Source organism: Clavelina lepadiformis, chromosome 7 (genome assembly GCF_947623445.1).
Source record: "Clavelina lepadiformis chromosome 7, kaClaLepa1.1, whole genome shotgun sequence".
Classification (NCBI taxonomy): Eukaryota; Metazoa; Chordata; class Ascidiacea; order Aplousobranchia; family Clavelinidae; genus Clavelina; species Clavelina lepadiformis.
In genome coordinates this window covers 17,864,901-17,881,051 of record NC_135246.1, presented here as the reverse complement: position 1 = coordinate 17,881,051, position 16,151 = coordinate 17,864,901, and the positions used below count along the sequence as shown (strand labels likewise).

The 16,151-nt window shown below is 37.6% G+C and overlaps 3 protein-coding genes across 4 annotated transcripts; 1 reads left to right on the top strand and 2 right to left on the bottom strand.

Moving 5' to 3' along the window:
* Positions 1-1,416: 1,416 nt before the first annotated feature.
* On the bottom strand, positions 1,417-5,109 carry LOC143465995 (uncharacterized). The gene is made up of 8 exons (XM_076964566.1): positions 4,394-5,109; positions 4,075-4,227; positions 3,820-3,990; positions 3,312-3,560; positions 2,653-3,129; positions 2,414-2,560; positions 2,074-2,223; positions 1,417-1,874 (listed from the first exon to the last, which is right to left on the bottom strand). Exons 1-8 carry the CDS (start codon positions 4,908-4,910, stop codon positions 1,606-1,608), a joined length of 2,133 nt encoding a protein of 710 aa, XP_076820681.1. The 5' UTR covers positions 4,911-5,109; the 3' UTR covers positions 1,417-1,605.
* Positions 5,110-7,835: 2,726 nt separating this feature from the next.
* On the top strand, positions 7,836-11,771 carry LOC143465056 (uncharacterized). 2 transcript variants are annotated; one of them, XM_076963191.1, is made up of 9 exons: positions 7,843-8,081; positions 8,337-8,427; positions 8,724-8,874; positions 9,084-9,202; positions 9,534-9,651; positions 10,429-10,566; positions 10,827-10,955; positions 11,024-11,126; positions 11,189-11,771. In XM_076963191.1, the coding sequence occupies exons 3-9, from the start codon at positions 8,734-8,736 to the stop codon at positions 11,344-11,346; spliced, it is 906 nt and encodes a 301-aa protein (XP_076819306.1). In that variant the 5' UTR covers positions 7,843-8,081; positions 8,337-8,427; positions 8,724-8,733; the 3' UTR covers positions 11,347-11,771. The 2 variants fall into 2 exon arrangements, with proteins under 2 accessions (XP_076819305.1, XP_076819306.1); XM_076963190.1 differs by having other exon boundaries at positions 7,836-8,427.
* Positions 11,772-12,524: 753 nt separating this feature from the next.
* LOC143465693 (vesicle transport protein SEC20-like) lies at positions 12,525-14,855 on the bottom strand. Its single transcript, XM_076964119.1, has 5 exons — positions 14,576-14,855; positions 13,818-14,002; positions 13,470-13,555; positions 13,130-13,279; positions 12,525-12,941 (listed from the first exon to the last, which is right to left on the bottom strand). The coding sequence occupies exons 1-5, from the start codon at positions 14,684-14,686 to the stop codon at positions 12,754-12,756; spliced, it is 720 nt and encodes a 239-aa protein (XP_076820234.1). The 5' UTR covers positions 14,687-14,855; the 3' UTR covers positions 12,525-12,753.
* Positions 14,856-16,151: the final 1,296 nt, after the last annotated feature.

The window sequence follows — 16,151 nt, the reverse complement described above, 5'->3', positions numbered from 1 at the left end:
AGAAAAGCGATGATTAAAATTTCTTTACATCGGGCCGCTGTAACACAACAAGAACGAAGGTCCCGTCAATCCGGTTCCGTACTAGTTGCCGTGGTCGAGTTATAAGCTATCACCTTTCACGCTATCGGCAGTAACAAATATATACGTGATATACAGTAGGTATTGCTGCAAATGTTGTCTGTGATTACCAATGACATCACAAGAGTCTTCATCTACGTCACAATTAAAGGTCAATATTGCGATATTCTTTTGCTTATATTTATCTAACGAAGAATTATTCTTCAAAACTATTTTACCAGAATATTTAGTGAGTAGTGTTGAATAAGATCAAATTAGATCAAAATCAATAAAATAAGTCAAATTAAAGTCAAGTCAAGTAAAAATTAAATAAGATCAAATTGTTTTTGGACTTGCTCCTCACATTAAGTAATTCATTTTATTTATCACCGCAAAAAAATTGCCAGGAGTCCGGTTTTCTTCTTCGTTTCAAGAATTATAATCTTGATCGTGCTTCATGTGGTCGCGGAACGCAATTGTTTAAGGAGAGTTTGTGAACTTAAGGCTTTTCTTGAGTTGCTTCAATATTTCTAGATTTTTGGGCCATTTTGAGTGGTAGGCCAGGATAACAAACCTAAAAATATAGTTTTCAGCAATTACCACCAAGTCTGGTTTTTATTATTTATTTTGTTTATTCTCCCTGTTGTTGATATTTAAGTCTAAAGCAAAGTCCGTAACTGCATTTGGAATGGTCGCCGTTTAACTACGCATAGCTTTGGGGCAAATCGATGTTTTAATTGTAATTAGTTGACGATAACAGGGTTTCAACCGGTCCATTGCCTGGACCGTCACATACAACAAGCTTAAATTTGGTGAATGCTGGGCATAGAAGCGGCCGGGTACCCTAAGACGATAAACCTTAACTATTTACAGATACAACAATTGGAAAAAACCTCACCAGTGAATTTATCGTTAACTGTTTAGCGCTTATTAATGATTTTGTCCCAAAAAATTTCGAAATTCATTTTTGGATCTCCTGGGTCTCTTTTCGACTTGGAAAAAGTCAAATAAAAACTGCAATTAGATTAACAATTTTTCTTAAATTATTTTTGGTTTATCTCTTTTAATTAATGAATAATCTTAATTAACAATTTCATGTTTTTTTAGTTAACGCCTTAAAACCTTCCAACCGTGTCTTTTTTGATGTTAGAATTAACTTCCTCAATTTCAGTCATTACAAATCCCTATTAGAAACAACACCTGGAGTTAAAAGCAAAACGTTCGACTAAATTAAAGAGTTCTTGTCTAATCGTTATCCGGTATACGCCCTAGACATGTTTTTCCTGCTTTACTTGGGTTTAACCGACTTTATTCTGTTATTCAATTTTGACTACTTCCTCTGTTTTATACAAATCAAAGTTGCAAAAAAAATAATTTATTAAGAACATCTTCCAAAAAGTATAATAACAAAGAATAAAACCATGGCGCAAAAGAACACAAAATACGAGTGCTTTCCAAAAGTTAGAAAGTATATCGTATAGAAAGACAAGCGAATAAAAAAGCATTGGTGAGGCGTTTCTGAGATCTTTGTGACGCACTGATGAGTCATTAGTAGCACCAGGCTCCGGGCCAGATATTCCTGGATACGTCACCTCTATCGTTGCACGAGCAAATCTGAGAACCCTCGCATGACGTTTGCCAATAACCACGATAATTTTTGGGCCTGGGACAATTAACGACGCATCTTCCGGTACAAGTCGGAAGTGAAGGTTTGGTTCCCACCGCGTCACAAACACAGTCTTCATTGTTGTTGTTTACGTCAGTCGATTTTTCATTACGCTGACAACTTCCTAGTCCGCAGTTGGCTTGACACACATCTGCGTTTGCGTGAAATTACTTACGGTTAGAAAATATGATGATAAATTGTAAAAGGTTATACTGTAACAGGAAACTACGGTTGAACACACAAAGCTTTACTACTTTAGAAAACAAAACAAATGCTACCGCCACATCACAGATGTTAATTATTTGCCAATTTACATTCAACAGCTCTTGAAAATAGTATGAATAACCAACCTGCACTTGGCCTGGGAACTTCTTGAAGGAAATGCCCCGGGGAATTACCGGATGATCTGTAATGCGCTACTACGTAAATCTTGTGGCCGACCTTTTCAATTCCGCATCCGACACTCTTGGTATCTTTCCATATCACTTGCGAGAAATGCGCTAAGATGTATAATTTTGGTCAATTTTTGGCATTACTTTAGTGAAATAAAAGTTAACGCGTAATAATTTATTGATTCCAAAACCTATGACATCCTTTACATGGTCAAAATGAAAATTCGCAATGGGATATTCCGAGAAAATTGCAGTTTGAAAACTTAAAAATATGTGTGCTGGTGTATGTTTCTCTTACCGGTGTTGTAGGAATGTGCTTGGGCATCGTAATCGTACATGAGGCCCTCCGCGTACCAATCCGCCACCGCTTCCTTGACGTCATATTTCTTTCCCTCTTGCCGATTGCTTGCGAGATTTTCACCAACGCCCCGAGGTCGAGCATAACCTGAAGACGTTAAGATTTAATTATTGCCTCATTAAAGAATGAGGTGATATTGACGTCATACTCTAAGTAGACTTAAAGTTTTGAGTTTTTACCTATTCGAGACGGGTTCATGGAAGTGATGCCTCGACTGCCGTCTCTTGCTAGTCGGTTGGCGTAGGCCTGGGCGGTTCTGGCAAGTTGGTTGTCGTAACTGAGCGGTTGGGCGCCGTGCAAGCATCGATAGTAGTTGTGGCTGTTTAAGCACTGCTCGACTGCGTTGGCGTTTTCGTCGTCAACTCTGTGGCAATCGCGACGCTCAGCGTCAATATCGCTTTTGCGGATCACTTTCTTGTTAGAAGTGGTAACTGTGTTGAGCTGAGCGCTGGGACCAGACGGCTCTGTTGCTTCTGACGTTGATGTCTCTAATGTGTTCGTAAGGGATGGTACGCCTAGAAATTCGGCCAAACTTTCGAGATTTAAATTATCCAGGTCTAAATTTTCCAAACCGTCGGAGTTGTCGACGCTGTTCAGATTGTTAAGGTTGCTTGGTTTGTAGTTGTTGAGGAGATTTAAACTGTTTAAAATAGAGGCTGCAAAAAAGATAAACTACGATAAGAAAATAAAACAATTGTTCTAAAATAAAGGAAACAGCATCTCTCGGTTTATGTTTACACGAGTTCATCCCAAAAATGATTAAGCAGTGGAAAGAGAAACTTCAAAACTTTACGCTATTCTAAGTCTCAAGAATCTTTTCTGGTTTATGATCCAGTACCTTGGTTGGGTTCGGTTCCTTGATCGGTAGCGCCATCTGGCAGCTTGCTTGTGGCGTTGCTAGAAGGCAGAGAACTTTTGAGTAATTCTTCGATGTCAGGTTCCGATATGGCTGGTGGTGGAACGCAATAAGTGCAAGCTCTGCAGCTTTTTTTACAATTTTCTTTCATCCAGGGCGAGTACTTAGACGGCGCCTCACAGTAATTAAGCTTAGCCCACCTCTCACAACTCGGCTTATCGTCTTTGCAATCTGAAATGAACATTTTAGCAATTTAGTCTAATATGAAGGTACTTCGGTTGGACAAATATTTTTCACCAAATATTTCTATTTTTTTTACTCTGAAATAAGCACCTCAAATACGCCAGGTAAGATAAAATAAGCCGAACTACCAATCATATATATATTACCGATTAATTATCATTCATATTTTACCAGCAATTACCAATTATATACCAAATTATCAAATTACAAAGAGAAACCTTAGCGTAACTTGAATAAAGCGACAAACCTTTTGAGCATTTTGGCGTCTCTATCACTTTTGGTACCGGGCACGGCGCGCATTGGAGACAGGAAACCGGACACATGTCTCTCACAGCACCGGCAAATTTTCCGCTATTGCACATTGTAGGAGCGAGGAGGAACTTACAAAGGTTTTCGTTTTTGTCTACGCAGGAGTCGTCTGCAAATAGAACGTCAAAACGTTTAATAGCATGTCACAACGTCAACATCGCAATCTACAGTGCAAATGGGCTTAGAACTGTACCTGCTACGCATGATCGAGCAAAAATCGAGCAGGGCCTGCAGATCCCGCACGTGTATGGACATGCTTGTTTGAAGAGGATGCTCATCGTCCCCGAGTTGCACTTGTTGCGCATATAGGAGCATAAGAACTTGTTATTATCTTCGCAGTCGTCCTCTGGAAGATAAAAACAAAATTTCTAGGTTTAAAAGAACTAGAAATCGAGAGACAAAAACAACATTCTAAATTATACTTTATGATTTTATAATAATTTTCTAAAGATGGCTATAACTGATCTTATTCAACTAAACTAGCTGAAATAATAACAGATAATGGCACTTACGGCATGATGACTGAAAGAGGCTTTGACCCAATCCTCCAGAAAGACCTCCAAGCGAAGACGATGAGCCGGAGTTCAGCGAGTTGAGCAGACCGAGCGATGAAGAACCGCTCGAATATAATGATCCAAGTGACCCTAACGAACTCGCCGAACCTATCGAGCTCAACGATCCTAACGAACCCAAAGAGTTTTGCGAAGGGTAGCTGCTCCCGGCGTACGGATTAAAACCGGTGGAACCAGAAGGAGATTGGGAATTTAATGAGTTCAGAAGACTAAGCGAGTTCTGGGAAGAGCTGGTTTGACCCAAGGAATTTTGACCCAATTGATTCAACTGCGAGGAAGTCTGCTGCAAGGATTGATACTGGTTTAATTGCGAAAGTTGATCCGAGCTGAGCTGTGAAATCTGGGCCAGTTGCTGCTCCGGAGAAAGGCTGGAGATTTGATTGAAAAGTTGGATCAGGCTGCTGTCTTGACACTGAACCGCGGCGATGAGAGCGAAGAACGCTAAGATCTTCATCATGATTTTCAAAGTTCTTCCTGTTTCTCAGCGCTCTTCAATTATACGATCAAACAGGATATTTTTTCAGACTTTGTTCGATTAGCCAATAAGCTTATAACTCTTATAAAGTATTTAGCCGTAAATCGTCTTGTACTTGATTTAGTCGCTTTCATTCACTTCTGATTTGATACTGCTTGCCGCTTCCTATATATACCTGTGCATGAGAAAGGACGTGTCGGTTATTAGCAAAGTGACACGAATAAACGAAGCAGCCAATACGTTCAAACTCTTACTAATTAATCGTTTGCTTTAAGGAGCGCCAGCTAATAACGCTGGGAACTATGATATGACTTTCGCATATGGTTTTGACCAGGTTTCTTCTAACTAATAACCGCAATCCGGTAATTTAGTTTCAAATAATCGCTATTGACAACGTACACGTATCGCGGGCCTGTTGGTAAATTGCTAACTTCGTTCATAAGATGAACGATTAATTGTGCTTTGATAGGCTGAATGACAACCATCAAACCGCATTTTACAAGGAAAGCACACGACTTGACGCACCCGAATAATTAGTGAGACCTACGACAACGGTATAACAAAGTATAGACTGGCAAAGTGAATTACTACAATAGCCAAGGACAAACCTCTGCAGGATTTTGGTAGGAAGCTGTTATTTGCACCTGCCCACTTTGTCAGATTTGTCTTAAAACTGCCAGCAGTTATTGCTAATTACCGCTAAAACTTAACGTTGCTTTGTTGGTTGAACAAAAAGAATATTTGGAAACGTTTCTTCTTTAAACAGAATATTTCCTTTTAAGATTTGATTGCATAAGAATAATAATAATAATAATAATAATAACAGTAACAATATGATAATGTTCATAAAAGAAAAAGATATATCTTTTTCTTATTATATTATAAGTTATATGCTAACATTTTGTAAAACAAAATATCGAGCAAAAACAGAAATGCTTCATTTAGATTTGTAGCATACATTTGTTAATGAAGCATCAATTTTAATTCGTAATTGCCGTCAAAATGAGCTTCATTTCATCGGATTTAGTCATAAATAAAAACCATAATAGTATCATTATAACATAATAGGGTTATTATATAACCTTTCTTAAGATAAAATCCAGTTATAATCGTTAAAACATTGCGTTAGTTGAAACAAAAGTGTATGTTGGAGTACAAACAATTGACCAATCGATGGTTTTCCGGCTTTGGGTTAATTCCAGTCGTAAATAATATAATTATAATAAATGTTCAAGAACAATTATATCTGTAGCGGCAGCTACACGTGAAATAACAAATAGTCACGTGGTTTAGGACAGGGTTAAGGAAAATGTCGAAATGAACCGCTTTTGTGGCGTGGGTTCGGAGGGATTTTATACTAAGGACAAAGTCTATTTAAGTTTCATTCAACTATTGCTAAAGATGTATAATTTCAGCTTTTTCTGCTTAATGAAGTCGTTAGCAATACTTGCTGTTTTTTTACGGTATAGTGACGACGTAATGACAAGTTTGTGTCGTGATAACTATATGGTATAAATGGGACGTTTTAGTAAACAAGCGTTTCAGTAAAACGAACGACGCACACTTGCGGAAAAGTCGTGCTTAATTCATGTAATCGCATGGTCATAACATATGAATTAATTTAATTAATATGAGCGGTAATTTAGACACTGTTTAAAAAAGGCCACTAAATAATTGATAGTTAGATAAACGCCTGTCGAGCTCGTGACGTCAAAAAAAGATCTAATTAACAGTTAATGTCACAAATGGTCACGAAATTTGTTTTATCAGAACTTGGCAACGCCCTATAAGTTGCAGTCTAAATGCGCCAGCGACCTTCAACGCAATCGTCTCAACCAAACTATTATTATGACACTTCTCTTTGCAATTTTAATAAACTCAAATTGATTTGCCGTCATCCTCAACAAATAGAATGAAGTCATGAATTTTTGATCTGTAATTATGACATATTTAGTGGTTGGTGACATATAGCTTCGTATCTAAACACATACTAAAATGATGGTGATAGATAACCTTAATATAAATTATATTGATTCGACAAAGAATTTAGACTTGATTCGGGCGTTGGCATTTTGTGGTGACCTTTAGTTAGGCAAGGAATTTTCATAAATAAAAATTTATTAAATTAAACTTTTTACCACACCTAGCTGAAAATGAAGGCACGTTAGTATTCTTGAGCTTACTGTTTATTAAAAAGAGTAAAATATGCAGAACTATTTCGAAAAAGATAATCGTACACCTGCTGAAGTTATTTCCCGTTTGTAATTTAATTTTGTACATTTTGCAAAACATAAGAAAGAATTGTTAAAAAATATATAGAAAAAACTGTTAGTGCACCATTTACGAAGACACTTTCTACCAAATCAGCGACTTATTTCAATCAAAAATATCTAAAAGAGCTTAGTATAGCCAGTACTTGTGCTCACATACAATTCTATAAAATAAAATTGTATTATTAACATCTATAGTATTGTTACACTTGTTTTTGCCCTCTATTTATTGCGTTTCTCCCATGCGGCCGATTACGCTTTTTCGTGCTTAATCAAGCTCATGTGTCTTTTTTGTCTTGTGTCCGACAATTAGTTGCACGGTCAGTTTTATATTGGAGCTCCTGAAATGAGTTGTGTCAACGAAACTGTTTTTAAATAAAAGATGTGCCTGTATATCTGTAAATCTAAGAGTGAGGACAACAAAACGTAACAGTATGTTTAGTCGCCTTCCTTCACACATTAATTGTTCATCAGCAAGTCTTTGTATATTGCGTTTGTATTGTCTTTGTCTTTGTCTTTGTATTGTTTTACAACGATCAACATTGTACGTATTTTTCCACACATTTAGTGATGGAAGGTGAACGATGAGATGCAATTCTTCACCGTGTCCTCTTTTTTGTCTGCAACTTTTCGCTAGACGGCAGTGTGGAGCAGTTGTAAACAAGTCAACAATTCTGCTTGCGTTGATACCTCGCCGTCGATGTCTGCTTTTGAAATTGCAGGAACAAGCGCGCAGAACATCTCAGAAGTAGCTTTGTATCAGCTGCTTAACGTTACAGGGAACATTTAAAAGTCAGCCGGCAATTGCAACCCGATTCCCGGCCACGCCTACATCTTTTCTTCGATATATTGTGTCGACAAGAGGCGACAAGAAATGTTTAATGTAGGCCGATGTTTTGATTTAAAATAAATGCATTGTCCCAATTCAGGCTAATGTGAGGGCCACAAGTAGAGGATAATAAAAAATACGAGAATATTTAAACCCAGAACGTAAACACGACAGTGTCGAATTACAGTTAAAAAGGTTAAAATATGACCACCAGTGTTACATTGGCTGCCCTGTCAGCGGATCTGAGACGTTACTACTTAGCGAAGCCTAACATTACTCGTACGAGGCATGACGGTTTGAAATATACAGACAGAAATCTTCAAACAATCAACGAAAGAAAGAAAGTAGTGACCCAAGCCAAACTGCAGCCAAGAACACCACGTAGAAAACGTCACAAAACGTAAGAATGCCACAAAAAGAGTGAGCTGTGATAGCTTAACGATATTCTTTCAGCGATAATATATTTGTGTGTACTCAGTAGCCTGTAATTATTTGGACATGGTATGTGCAGAGGTTCCACATGCATGTATTGTGCATCATGGCAAAGCCTGCTTTTATTGTAGATCTTGTATAAAAGCAGTGAAATGTAATGTTTCTACGCGCCTTGAATCTAATGCAAGTTATAAGCTAATTACAGACGTCTGGAAGCATCTCCCACACAGTTAACTTAAAAACAACGTTTTTTATTTTACGCAGAAAACTAAGCATGACGTCCACCGTGATGTCACCGCGTTCGAGGTCATCAAGTCAGATGACGCCACGAAAGGCGATTCCAGAATACGACACGCGATTGGACGAACATCAGCAGACGTACGTCCTCTCACCAGTCATGATGAACACACTAAGGGTGAGTAACACGTCACTGCTTCGTGAAATGATGTCGAATTACGTCATTTCAAGGCAAAGGTGGATACAAAGTAAATACAGTGTGTATATAGTGAAAAATAAAAGCGAGAGCTTGGAATTGAATGCACATGAACGAATACACATACCTGGGCTGTTAAATCTAATTTACAGCTTTATTTGCTAGTTTGTATAATTTTTCTGTACTTCCAGAAAACAATGAACAGCCAAAAAGGCAGAGTCTTCACTGAACCCACCGACAAAATTGGGTTCCATGGACCACGACGACCCCTCTTATTGTCCTATCCGGTGTCACCACGTCACGTGGGAAGGTATAAAGATGAACGAGATGAATAGAAATATAAATAAATATTCCTTTTACCAACCACAAATATAATCGCCATCACCAACCGGATGAGTGATTGTAATAACCTGGAAGCCTTGTCTGTAAAAGCAGGCTTAATAGTCATTAAACTGATAATTGTTAGTTATTGCTGAAGATTAGGCGCTTTGTTTTTTAATCAATGAGCTACCAATAATGAGTTATTCGCGCAATACAAATCATGCGCTTTTGTTGGCATCAGTCAAGTTACAAGTGTCACTGGTCACCGATCAATAGCTTTAAAAGTGATAAAAACTGATTGGTCGCTATGGTTGTTTTAGGGCTATGTTTGTGAAGACTTACAGAAGGTCACAGAGTGTGTCACCTGAGCGAGTTCCATCGCTGCTGGACTCAAAAACAGCCAAGGAGACAATAAAACTCGCCTACAACATGAGAACAGTATGTTTTATATAATTTTTAAGAATTATGACATCATAAAGTTTGTATCTTGAGCTACTGAACGTTAAAATTAACAAAAGGTGCCGGGAAGATTTTGAAGATTTTACGCGTTGATGGTTACCGTGGAAACGACGATGCTATCAAGCAAGACGTTATTAAAATTTCGCTTTTTTTGTTTTCTGAAAGCGTTGGGCGCCGTTTCTAGCCACAAGTTATACCAACAAAGTTAAGCCCATAAGCCTCAAACAATGCATTTGTTTTGAAAAGGGATCTTGGTTTGGAACGTTCGAGGATTGTATAAAGGCTTCAAGATATGTTGTAAGATAGGGCCAGCAAAACCGAGCACACGCTGTCGTTGTTATGAGGCTCTATTATAATCCTATGTTTGCTTAGTATAATAATATGTGATGAAATATGTTTTCCACTACGAAGTTGTTAAAAATTCCGAAATTTTTCTGTAATGTTATGTGGACAAATATAGTTTATAAAGTTAATTAATGAAGGCCTAGTAACTTATGCGCACTGTAGAAGTAAAAATTCACCTCATTGCCCTAATCAGCACGAATGTATATCAAATAAGCCTTGGTAAAATAACACCGTGAATACAACACAGAATCATATATAAACCTCATAGCAGCTAGGCTATAATATTTATTACCGTAAAGTCATTCTGTCAATCTCTTTGAAAACTTTCCACGTAACTAATGACGAAATGTTTATGTTACAGTATATCACGTTGTAATTAAGTCTTCTCATGAACCGGGTTTCTTTTTCCAGAGTGAATCCAAAGATGACAACCCATCTCCGAAGAAACTGCCTCGCCCTAAGACGGTCCCTCCTCCTCAGAGCAGAGCGGAGAGGCTAGCAAAGGAGAAGGGATTCATCTTGGATGGAATTGCACTCAGTTCGATTCAGGTTGGCAGTTTCTAAAGCCTGTTTCAAAACATATTTATTACAAAACGAGGCGTTGTTCTCTGTATGCAAACAGAAAAGAGCTTCTTTTAACCGTTGCGTGTGTACTCGGCAGAGTATTAGGTATAAAAATTTTCCTGCGAAAACTTTGCTCTAGAGTGGGATTTTTCAAAAACCTCCGAGTGTTTTGCAAGAATACCTCTTTGTCTTCTTACTTTTTTACGTCATTACCGCATTACGTAATGATGTTATTATGGCTACAGGACGATTTTGGAAAAATTCAACCCAAACTGGGCCCGGCAATACCCCCGTACAACTCACATTTTGACCCCTATGTAAAGAACTACTTTACATATAAAGGTTTGGATGAGACCTTGCACAAGACTGGACAGGTGGAAAACTTGACGTTATAAAAGTACTACTACTACTACGTCACAATTACTCGATTATTTTGTCACAGACTCGAAGGAACAGCGAGTCGATTCAAGGCAAAACGGTAGACAGGTTTCATTACGTTGGAGTTGGGCATGATTACCTGTCGAGACGAAACAAATCGGGATCAGGTAAAATAGATCGTTGATTAATTTTGCGTCTCGTACCTATTATCATTTTTGCGTCATAATAGGCTACTCACGAGACGTGGTGGATGGTCACGATCAGTTTCTTCAAGATCCTAAACCGATGAATGGTTACAACGGAAAATTCGGCTTCCGACGGAATACACCATTATTGCGTCACTGCCCTTCACCTTTTGGCACTGCAAGTCGATCAAGCACGTTTTGAAGCTCAGAGTTCAAATCCCGCTGCAAGCGTTTTTTCTTTCTAAGTTTTTAAATCGATAAACTGTGATTTATTTTTGCACAAGGGTTTTTTTCTTCATTCCCAATACCAATTTTGGTACTGCCGCTCTATACTTCTTTACCTATTTTCGTTTCCACGATGACGATTCAAACTCTTTATAAAAATAGCTTCTTCGAAATTACGTTTTCCAATTTATATGGTGATTGATTCATGATAAAGATTAATTGAATTTAATTTTTAATTAACTTGAGCGCAAATTACGTCAATGTTCAATCATGCAAAAACTTTGCTTTCTCACTCAAGTTTAAAGTGGCGTAGTTTCCTACGTCAGAGCAATTTGGACATTGGAGTAATTAAGAAAAGTGGTATATTAAAGTAGAAGATTTAATAAAGTAGATAAACAACTATTCTAAAATGCATTGTGCCCGAGGTTACGACATTATGGTTTTGTGATGAACGACCAGGAATGAAACTGTACAAATACGCACTTTAGCGCTAATGAAGGCAGAATTAATTTAGGCAAAGTCTCCACTAAAAGCGCAAAAAAGATATCAAGGTCTTGGCATAAAAGGATTTTTGAAGCCGAGGGATAAACCGGTTCTGAAGTTGTCTTAAAATGCTGGACCCGTATGCCCAACAAACCTGCCTGAACAAACTCTTCTATCATATAATATTTTCACATCACATTTCAAGGATTCGCTTTACTTCTTTCACAGGTGTAAGCAACCTGCACAAAGCTTAAATTGCTAACTTGAACAAAGGTTAGCTCGGTAACCGGGGCCCGAATCATTACTGAGTTTACGCTGCGTGAAGACTTTCCTGGGACCGAAGATAAACATTGTGATACCGATATAATAGCTTAATGGTAATGTGACCTTAAGGCAGATATTCTTGAGAGTAATTTTGAAGCGTTAATCAACAAAATCACTTCTAATGTTGAAGCTGAAACATTACCTAAAATATTTTCGATTTTTATCCTTAGAGTTGGGTCTTAATGTACTGTATCTTATGCATTTATCTTTGAGTAAGTTTGACTTAAACCTTGGATATCGTTGTCGTACGATAAATCTTTATAGGCTATGTTCAAAATCAAAGAATTATTGCGTTTGGCAGACAGACTTTAAAACTGGCCTTAGCGACAGATGCCTATAGTAAACCTACACACTTTTTGATTTCTATTTATTTCGTCGAACGAGAACTGTATTGACAAATGTCATGATTTTCCTTTTACCTAATAATGTCAACAAACATCAATTCACCGAACCAAGTAAACTGCGTCATATCACGCCATCCAACCAAGGGTAGTAGGCTACCCTGCAAATTCACCAACATGGGTTTCAGCGGCGATTTAGCGACAACGAGAAAGCGCAGGACAGCGACTACAGTGCATCAAAACAATCTTCTCTTAAGAATGTAAAGAACAGTGGCAAAGAAGAGCGCCATTGCTAAAAAGATTAAAATCTTGTCGGTGAATTCTCTGCGGTTGTACTTGGTCAGGAGTCGATGACCAGTATGGATGAGTCCAGACTGATCTTTCAGTTCTTCGTTCGTGTCACTAATGCTCTTTGATGACGTCACTATAAAGGAAACGTAGCTACAATACCATTGTGTATAAGTTAAGTTGAAATATGATCATTCATGGGATGGGGCTAAAGAGTAACTAAAATATTTGTTTCACCGAACTCAAAAAAACATAACACTCATTTGCCTCACTATGTTTACCCAGCAGGTAATGTTCCACTAATATTATAATTGTTTAAGTTACCCAAGGTCTGAAGTGTAGCTGAGCTCTGTTTGACTGTGTTGTCCATCATGCGAGTGATGCTTAGGAGGTTTTCTGTGATCTCACTTCCTGTTTGTGCCAGTGACTTGTTTGAATTTTCCTGGCGATGTCGAATCTCTTGCGCCCTGATTTCTATAACCATAGTAACCATAGTAAATGATTTCTATATCCTTGGTAAAAAAACTCTAGTTTAAAAAAACTTTTGCAATAACTAGCATTGCAGAAAATAAATGAAATTCTGCAGGGGATGATTTGAGCACCCTTTGGTGATAAATAGATACTAGAATTATTTACGATTTTAAAGTGGTATAATCCTCTTTACCTCTGGATCCTAGAAGTGCATCCTTCTCCCTATTATCAATGGAGAGCTTGCATGATAAGTTTGCTTTACGAAGTGTTGCTTGGGTACTGAAAATGAGCAATACACTATCTAAGAGTGAATCTTGTACTGTATGCTCAATGTAATAACATAATGATCATAATCCCACTATAGCATAATGATCATGTACCAGTCCGCAGCTTAAGCAGCAAAAGCACAGAGATAACAAACATAATTAATAGCACTTTTAGTTGTAATGGGTTTTGAGTTTAAATTTAGGCAAACGTGCAAACAGCTGTCATTTGAAAATGTTACGTAACATAATGCAATCCTAAAATGAAGACAACTTACTACTGTAGTTGACGAGTTTGATTTTCCACAAGTTGCTTCAAATCCATGCGAAGTCTCTCATTGTCCACCTCATTGGAAATGTCTTCAAGTTCCCTTATCTTTGACTTCAACAGGCTGATTTGTGTCCTGGCGGCCTTGTTTAAATCGCTCAATGCCCCAAGTGGACCCTTGCATGCCCATATGTCCTGTCATAAAAATATTCTACATTAAAAAAATAAACACCTCAAAAAATTGTTAAGGACCTTCAATTAATTCATGTAGAACCTTAAACGTAAATAAATAAATTCCCCCATTTTGGTATAAGCACTACACTATGCCAAAACCAGGAACACCCATAAAATAAACTGGTACTATGGTGTCAGAATCGTTACCCTCGACAATGGTTCCCCACTGTCCCCCACAATCATTCCCCAGAGCTTGTATTTGTGCAAGTTTCAATAGATACACATATAGTTATTTGTTTTTGTGATTTTTATAATGCATTGCCTGGACTTGTAACTGTTCACAAGAACCACTGAACAGTAGCAAGCGTTTCTTTATGCCTTGCTAAAGTGTCGCTGGGTACCAAACCCAGTTGGACTATTGCAAGCTGGTGCTGTGACTACTCTGATATAATTATTTTGAAGTGAACTACATAAAGACATAAACGTAAAACTCAAATAAAAAGATTTGTGGATGATTAAGTCATATATCAAACAAAAATACACAAAATCTGAAAATGCAATTCATCATTTCACTTTCTATGTGTATTTGCATACCTGAATAATTGCCTTGACAGAGCAGCTAAGCTTCACAATTTCTTCTTTGCAAAGATTAGGAGAAACAGAAACGTGTTTCTTTCGATGTCTCACTCTTTCAGCCCAACTCATAGTGGATGTAAATGTGATAATAACCTAAGTGTCTGTGTCCGTATGATGAAAACAGCACACAACAACACTACAATTCTAAATCTAAACAAAACTGGAAGCAATGATTACTGCATACATAAGCTACAAAATTTAAGCTTTAAAAGAGTTTAGCCAAAGCTTAGCTCAAACCCACACTGATATGATGTGAGCTAAACTATTTTTTCCCATAGTCCATAATTTAACATCTGATGATTTTAACTGCTTAAGATTCTAATTAATGAAGTTTTACGCTTCAAGTCTAAAATTTAAACCAGGAAGTTTACATCACTTTTAACTTTAATTAAGTCATAGCAGCCCATGCTCTACACTACACTATACAAGTGGGTTACTGTAACATGATACACAAAAGGAAGTATGCATGGCAGTATGGTGAATGAAGTGACCGCCATTGACTTCATGACAAGTCTACAAGGCCTTGGTCATACATTTTGAAAATGGTTTGAGCATTTTTGTCTTAAAGCCCATTGAAAGAGGTATTAAGTTGTAGTTTTGCACTCCGACTTAAGGCCAGAAAAGGAATAAGTTATGAAATAATAAAAAAGGCATTATGACAAAAAGGAGACCCGTGACCTGCTGTTTAAAGAAATTTCAGCCTGGTCCTACAGACCAATCTGTATTTTGTGGCAGCTGCACACACGAGATGAATTTTAGGTAACTTTCTTGCACACGTGAGTTTGTAAAATAAATAGACACCTAATAATTTAAATCACATTAACACAGAGGTTTGTTTACATAGCATCATACTGGTATGTATTCTTATACTGCGACTTTCAAACTTTGCATTTGTTGTATCTACTAAAGCGAGAAGCTACCTACAACGTTGAACTTTAAGAAGGGACCACAAACGCAAAATCTACGCAGCTTATTAGTGTATATATTCAACTATAGGTAGTTTCTTGCAAGATGTAAGTCAATGCACATTCGTAACTCTTTGGATTTTATCAAGTGGCACGCAAGTCCAATCGTTATAACTATTTGTGGATTTGCATTAGACATGAAGAAAAGGCACTAACATAAGATAGCGGAGAAATATAACAAGCACCACTTTGAAAAAAGTTTAAAATCATCGAAGCGTGGCAAATAAGCAAAGCTAGCTTCATCCATTTAGCCCGTAACGATGGACTAAATTTCGATTAGAATTGATGAAAATTTATCCCGCCTACAGATGCCAGAGTATAGATCGATTGATAAATCTATAGCCTAGGCCTAACCTAGTTACAAACCATGTTAGCAAAAAATGCACTGAATAAACATTGGATAGGTGCACACTTGGAAAGTAGTTGAACACCTGCACACCCCAGATCTCGGCGAAACCTGCCATGAAATACAGACCGGCGTACAAGCCGATCGATCAGCCAGTAACTTTACACCACTAAACACACTAGTTTAAATTCTTAACGCATATAGTCGAAATACACTGAAAATA